General features: G+C 41.1%; 1 protein-coding gene across 2 annotated transcripts in view; it reads left to right on the top strand.

Annotated features, from left to right (window-relative positions):
• The first annotated feature begins 1,901 nt into the window (after window positions 1-1,901).
• src (v-src avian sarcoma (Schmidt-Ruppin A-2) viral oncogene homolog) overlaps window positions 1,902-7,741 on the top strand; it is an 18,344-nt gene continuing 12,504 nt past the window's right edge. Inside the window, exons 1-7 of one of the 2 annotated variants that reach the window (XM_010767833.1) lie at window positions 1,902-2,149; window positions 2,229-2,328; window positions 3,307-3,324; window positions 3,944-4,042; window positions 4,992-5,095; window positions 6,536-6,685; window positions 6,825-6,980. In XM_010767833.1, the coding sequence (XP_010766135.1) occupies window positions 1,906-2,149; window positions 2,229-2,328; window positions 3,307-3,324; window positions 3,944-4,042; window positions 4,992-5,095; window positions 6,536-6,685; window positions 6,825-6,980 (871 nt within the window). In that variant the 5' untranslated portion in view covers window positions 1,902-1,905. The remainder of the gene's footprint in view (window positions 2,150-2,228; window positions 2,329-3,306; window positions 3,325-3,943; window positions 4,043-4,991; window positions 5,096-6,535; window positions 6,686-6,824; window positions 6,981-7,741) is intronic. The other variant, XM_010767834.1, reaches the window with a different exon arrangement.

A 7,741-nucleotide genomic window follows, 5' to 3' on the forward strand; every position in this document is an offset into this window, starting at 1 on the left:
AGGACATGCTGACTCCAATGTCAGATCCAACATGTCCTCCTAAATAGCAAGAGTCATGCAGAGGATGTGAGCAGAAGGCGGAGCAGCTTGACACTCCCCACACACTCCTCTGTTTATCAGAATGGACTCTAAAGCCACCCCACCTAAATGTTTTTTTTTGTAAATTAGCATTTTCTAGTTGACCCCTGTGGCTATATCCAACCATGATAGCACAGGCTTGAGTCTCTAAATTATCCTTGGCTTAGTGTAATGATTTCCCGACACTAAGCTGTTATTAGAGCCACTTCATCAGAGTGTGCGGGTGAAGCTTCAGTGATGAAGAGGAACAAAATGCAATTCAAAACTGCCCTCTTGACCTTTGGTCTGTTTTTATTAGATCTTGTTTGATCGTCTCAAATGTTGTCCTTTGCCGAGAACTCACTGATGCTTTCACTGATTACATTTATTTGAAACTAAATAAAATAAAAGCTATCTTCAAGTAATGTGCTGTTGCATAAGGGGAGATGATCCAGAGAACACACATTGATCTGTGGCTGCACAGTAGAGTTTCAACTAATTTTTTTTTTTTACCATTAAAGCTGCACTGATCAATTATTTTAAATTAACAATGGATCACATGAGCTAAGAGTAAAGCAAACAGGGTCATGCACTTGAAGTGATGTAACAACAGAGAATTATTACCCTGCAGTTCACACAAGCAACAGAGCATTTACGTTTCTTCTAGGCAATTTGTAGCTACTTCCCAAGCACACAAGGCCAACGTTACTTCAGTTATCAACTAACAGGTGAACATAGTGATTCATTAAAGGGGGCCTGTTCAGGTTCATATCAGTATGTTGTTTCTCTACTGTGACATTTTCACATGATTTAATGTTCAAAAACCTCTTTATTTTTCTCATACTGCCTGGGCTGCAGCACCTCTTTTCACCCTCTGTCTGAAACCAGAGCCCAGTTGTGATTGGTCAACCACTTAGAGTTGTCCCGCCCCTTAGCCTATCACGTACAATGTGTTACAGTACATGTTACTTGTTAGATACTTTTCTCCAAAGCGACTTACATAATCAATACTATGGGCAATCCCCACAGGAGCAATTTGGTGTCTCAGGGACACAACGACATGCTGACTGTAGTACAAACCTATAACACACAACAGGAAAGGGAAGACTCACAAAAGCCTAATATGGCCCCTTTAACATTATCATGTGAGCACGTTGGCTTGCTAGCAACACTTTGCCTGAGCATAGCCTTGCAAATTAATTAAATTATTGATGACTAATCTCCTGTTAATCAGCTCATATTTAGCTCTAAATCAAAGATGAAAAGCATTAGTTACCCCTCAATGAGTATTGTAGCAGTGATGTAAAAAGGGTGTGGTGGGCGGTAACTTTACAAAAAATAGCTGACTCATCTTTAAATGATCAGTTTGAATAAAGTGTTGATATATGTCTCTGTATATGCATCTGTTTCTGACACGTGTGTGTGTGTGTGTGTGTGTGTGTGTGTGTGTGTGTGTGTGTGTGTGTGTGTGTGTGTGTGTGTGTGTGTGTGTGTGTGTGTGTGTGTGTGTGTGTGTGTGTGCGCTCAGCTGGTGGCAGTGTGTGTCATGTCTGCGCTGAACAAGGAGTGGCAGCTGCTCCCCTATCCGTTGGGAAGCTGTGGTTCATGTGGTCTACATGATACTGAGTCTCAGTGGGCTTAGAGCCACGTCTCTGGTTTCTGCATCTGGCGTATTTGCTGTCAGAGGAATTTTTCCAGAGCATGTATTCTGAGAAAATAATATAAGAAGCAATGTACATTTATTATGGTATTCCTCTTTAAAAGTGCCTTGAAATGCAATTTTATTGTATTACACTCAATCTCATTGACTTTTCCTCTCTGTCCTTGAATGCTCTGCAGTCCTGGGCCATGGGGGGATCCAAGAGTAAGCCCAAGGATGTCGGCCATCGAACCCGCAGCCTCGAGGGCACCCTCAGCTCCGGAGGGGGAGCCGGCGGACACCACTCCAACCAACAGTCCCTCACACCCAACCGTAATGCTGCTATGGATGGTCCGGGGGGCAATCCGTCCATGACCAAAACCTCAGAGCTGACCCTGTTTGGAGGCGTGGACAATAACGCTGTCACCTCTCCCAACAGAATCACACTAGCAGGTGAGGACATCAGCTTGGTTTGTTTTGTCGGTTGTTTTATTTCCTGTGTGAATAATCTCCAACCGTTATCCCCTGATAGGAGGCGTGACGACCTTCGTGGCTTTGTATGACTACGAGTCTAGGACGGCCTCAGACCTCTCCTTCAGGAAGGGCGAACGCCTCCAGATAGTGAACAACACGTAAGGAAAACACAAAAATAATCCAATGCTCATTTCTGTTTCCCTTTTTACAAACAAGTTAACTAAAGATTGATCCAAGAACACTTTTTCCTACACATTCGCTGTGTGTTTGATGACAAATTCTGCAGATAAACACGCCCACAGACTGTCTGAGTTTGTCCTCAGTGGTCTGACTGGCTGCTTTGCATCCAAAACGCATGTCACTTGTCGTCTCTCTGAAAGCCACTGTAACCATAGAAACGGGCTTCCGTCAGTGGAGCTTGCTTTTTGTGTCACAGACACTTTTTGCTTCATTCAAAAAATATTGCTCAGCCCACCTCAGTATGGACATGGATATTTGTATCGCTTTTTCCTGGGAATTAGACACTGTGCAAGACCCAGTTACCACATAAATCTAACCTGCTTATGAGAGTCATGCTTGTTTGTTTAAATAGGGGCTTGCTTTATGAATCAATATGGGTGCAGTGACCAATACATTGACAATGAATCACCCCCAGTGCTGCTTGCCCATTTACAAACTACTGAACTAGAAGGCAGAAGCCAAGCACAATAGTGGATTATCGCTGCATCTGGCCCCTTAAGCCAAAGACCTGGGTCGTTATTGGGTCAAATACACCCAGAATCCATTAAAACATATCCAAGATTAGTTGACGGGCTATCACAGTCAGATACACTCGTCTTAGCTTAGATCATTTCTACTTTTTAAGCCATGCATAGTGACCTGATGGGCTCTTTTTATGATATTATTATGACCCTGCAAGTAGTCAGCCTAATCCTTTGTCAGCAAGTTCTGTAATGGTTTAAATATTTTTACATGCATAGCTTTATGCATATTGGTCGTGTTATGAGTGTGTTCTGTGTCCTCTGCTGTTCTTCCACTGCTCAAAACGTGCTCTCTGTATTTCTTTAATCTCTTTTCCATTATTTCCCTTTCATCTCTACTTTCCATTTCTCCATCACAAACCTTTTTTTTTACAGGAGGAAGGTGAACTGCAGGTTTGTGAAGCTCCTCTAGCGTTGTATTTGAATGTGCTGTTTGTCTGGCTGTGTGTTTGTATCACCTGAAGCACATGTTCTACTTTTGCCGTAAAACCACTTCTCTAGAAAGGCACAAACCACATAACTCTGCCCCATAAACCCTACAGTAGTCAGGGGGAGGTGGTGTAAAGCCTTGCAGCACTTTATTCAATTAATCTCAACAAGACGAATAAATTATTGTAATTAAACTGTAATTTAATTTAGGATTCTCTAAATTAATACAGTGCTGCAAAGCTACTCACATCCTGATTAAGTTTAGCACACAAGCTCCATCCCTCACGGTTGTCATTCCCACATGGATGCATGTTTGTTCATAGTTGCATAACCTTCAAATATATTTGTTAACAGTAAAGATATCTGGGCTTTTTATTTATCAAGTGTCTCCAGGAGCTCAATAACTGGCAACAACAACAAAAATGTTTTGAGTGAATACACAAAAAAGCTAAATCCTCAGCAATAAAGTATTCATACTCTGAGACACTTGATAAACACTAGCCCTTAAAGTCAGAAGGACTGTTTGTGTGTGTGTTGTGGATGTGTGATGAGCCTCCGTGTGTTTTTCGTTTCATCTGTGCAGAGAAGGCGACTGGTGGCTGGCTCGCTCCCTGACCACTGGAGAGAGCGGTTACATCCCCAGCAATTATGTGGCTCCATCTGACTCCATCCAGGCAGAAGAGTAAAACCTCCTTTTTCCTCCTTACTCTTCCTTTTCAATCTGTGTTTCATCAAGCATGTGAAAGCTATGACACTCAAATACTTGATTCTATAAAATAATCTTGCTTTTTTATTCAATTGTGAATACAAAATGAGCACTCAGAAGAACAGTTTGATGATGTTTGCCTATTTTTCCAGAGTAAAATTAGACAATTAAGACACTCATGTCCGTCCGTTTAATATGACTCTACACCTAGCATACGTTAGCTTGGCTTAAAATAGAGACTAGCAACAGGGGAAAACTGCTACCCTGGCCTCTGTCCAAAAGTAACACATTCCACCTATGTTGACCCTTAAAGTTAACTTATTAACGCACTATATTTTGAGTAAATACTGCATCTGTAAAAAACTTAGTGCAGAAATGTAAATTAAGCGGTCATGAGTGTTTTTTGGCTAGCTGTTTCCCTCAGTTTCGAGGCTTATGCTATGCTAACTGGCTTTAGCTTCGTATTGACCGTACAAACATGAGTGGTATTAATCATTGCATTTAAGTCTAGACAAGAAAGTAAATAAGTGTATTTTCCAAAATATGGAAGTATTCATTTAAATGTCTCTGGTACGTTGACTGTTTTCTTCTCCTTGGAGACATGCACTGCTGTTCTTTACTTGCTAACCTGCTTGCTTCAACAATCAAGTCACACAAACTACTTTATACTTTTCTAACAACTCAATTTTTCACTTTTCCTCCTGCCTCTCCAGTCATCTCAGACTGACTCTAGAGTCCAGGTAAGCAGCTGTTGCACAGTAGGCATTAGTATGCATTGCATCTGGTATGCAAAGACATTCTGAAAACATGAGCAATAACTGACCCTCGCTTCGTCATTCCTTCTCTTCCACACCCACATTCATCATCGCCCCCTCACCAACCTGTTCCCTGTGTGTCCCATGTTTTTCTTTCTCAACCTCACCAGGTGGTACTTTGGCAAAGTCACTCGCCGCGACTCTGAGAGGCTGCTGCTAAGTTTAGAGAACAGGAGAGGGACTTTCCTGGTGCGAGAGAGTGAGACCACCAAAGGTAAGCATGTGGAGCAACAGAAGCTAACTCATCATTATTCTGCCTCTGTAGACCGGACGTAAGGGTATGAAACCTCAAGTCGTGACCTAAATGTGTTCTTAGCATCGAGTTACATAAAGTGTGCAGTATAGAAAGTTTGATTCAAATGCTTTAACATTAAAAAGTTTGTATTGAAATAAATATCATTATCTTTTATGAAAAACACATTTTCAAAGCCTTGAATGAGAAATTTGAGGAATTGGCTTTGGTGTAAATGGTGCATACATAGACATAGAAAGAGGAATATGTTTTAAAAAAGGAGCCCAAAATAGTTCTGTTATAAAAACTATTTTAACCAATTATGAATAAAGACAATATTTACAGTAAAAGATAATAGAAAATAAAATGTGTCAAATACTATATTCAAAGTGGAGAGCTGTTTAGATTGACGGTATTAGAAATGAGCAATGTGTTGTTCTGATACCTATTCTGATTTGCACGTTATCAATTTGATTTATTACCGAAACTTGCTTATCGTTTTGCACCTGAAGCAACAAAATATGTCAAATAATACACAGTTCTATTAAGCAAAACTAAACCTAAGGGGCTCAATAGGGTTATGCGTTTTTTGGCTTTCTCTAACAGAACAGGGGTTTAACAGAAACTATTGGAGGGTCAGTTTCTAAATATTTAATGTGTCAAGACCTGGGGAAGAAGACGTTATTATTCAATCTATGGTAGGCTTATTCAATCGTACCCAAGTACATTTGTAAATAATTGACTTAATGCAACTTTTTGTCAAATGTAGAAGTGTTTGTGAAAGCTACTCGTGTTCTCTTGCATGAGATCTGAACTTTTCAAACATTCAGGTCTCAAAAAAAAAATGTCACCAAGAAGATGAAAGTGAATTCTGTTTAGCATTAAGAAGTGACACCCTGCTGTTCGTGGTGGTGTGGGTGCAGAAGAGAGACTATTTGGACAGATGGGAAAAGGTTGGATGAGACGCCTGTGGGACTGGAGATGGTTCTGATAGTCAGCTTCTCTGATGCAGAGACACATTCCCCTCAGCTAGTGTGTAAGAGTGTGTGATTTGTACACATGTAAATTACAGGGCTCCCGTAGTTTCCTATTATGGGATTTCTAGCTCGGCGTTGAATGAGAAAAGGGACAAGGTGGGGGTGGAGGGGGGTGAGTTGAGTGAGTTGGGGGNTGGGGGGAGGGGGGGGGTTTGGCCCGAATTAGGTCAGTGTGGAGCTGAGGACTGTGCAACCACCGGTCCACATCGTACAGTAGCTACAATACTCTGTTTATTTAACCTGACTGATGCTGCCCTCTGGTGGTGTAATGACCACATTGTCACCAAAACGTTAAAGCTTAATTTCTCCTTTTTACATCCATGCAAACACGTGTATAACCCCATATCATTATAATTCGTATTTATTAATGTTTTCTTCTTTCCAGGTGCCTATTGTCTGTCTGTGTTGGACTATGACAACACCAAAGGGCTGAATGTGAAGCACTACAAGATCAGGAAGCTGGACAGCGGAGGCTTTTACATCACATCACGCACACAATTCAGCAACCTGCAGCAGCTGGTCAACCACTATCGCAGTGAGTCTTCTTTTCTCTTATTGTCATATTTGGGTTTTTGACACTTGCTTTGTTTCCTGTACCCTAAAGATATCACTCTGTAGTTTAGAAAGAAGCAGGAATTGTCTTTATACCACATTTCTTATCTTGTGTTTCACAGAGCATGCTGATGGGCTGTGTCACAGTCTATCAGACATTTGTCCGGTTCTGAAGCCTCAGACTCAGGGCTTATCTAAGGACGCCTGGGAGATCCCCAGAGACTCCCTCCATCTGGATCTGAAGCTCGGACAGGGCTGCTTTGGAGAGGTCTGGATGGGTAAGCCGTGCTTTGATCTATGTCTTGAAAAGAAAAACTGAACCTCTGAAATATTCTGCAGGTTTTCTGTTTTTCTGTGGAGAACTTAGCTGTTACTGCTCACTGAAAAAGGATGTTCGAAGGCACACTTCCAGTTAAATATTTACAAACTGTGTGAAGAGCAAAGTGCATTTAGAAGTTGCATTCTTCAGATTTTTCCCCAAGAAAATGCATTGGATTTCTTTCTTTTTCCTTAAATGCTTGTGTTGTTACTGCTGCTCATAACTGACATTCCACACTCTTTTTAGGAAACACTTACAGTATTTCTTATTTTACTTTACATTGCATTTAGCTGACGCTTTTATCCAAAGCTCTTACAATAAGTGCATTCGACCAAGAAGATACAAACTAGAAGAAAACAGAATCACATACAGTGGGGCAAAAAAGTATTTAGTCAGCCACCAATTGCGCAAGTTCTCCCACTTAAAAAGATGAGAGAGGCCTGTAATTTTCATTCTANNNTATCGTATCGTATCGATATCGAGATATCTGGCATGAATATCGAGATATGAAATTTTGTCCATATCGTTCAGCCCTAACCTCGATCCAGAGGTTTTAGCCAACTATAGACCTATTTCTAATCTTCCGTTCCTCTCAAACATTTTTGAGAAAGCAGTCACAAAACAGCTGTGTGATTACCTTAATTTTCGGACTATAAGCCGCACCTGAATATAAGCCGCAGCAGCGGCATACCACTCTCGGTTCCGCTATTACTTTTGCGC

This window comes from Notothenia coriiceps, unplaced genomic scaffold (genome assembly GCF_000735185.1).
Source record: "Notothenia coriiceps isolate Sejong01 unplaced genomic scaffold, NC01 NC01_scaffold00004796, whole genome shotgun sequence".
NCBI classification, from domain to species: Eukaryota; Metazoa; Chordata; class Actinopteri; order Perciformes; family Nototheniidae; genus Notothenia; species Notothenia coriiceps.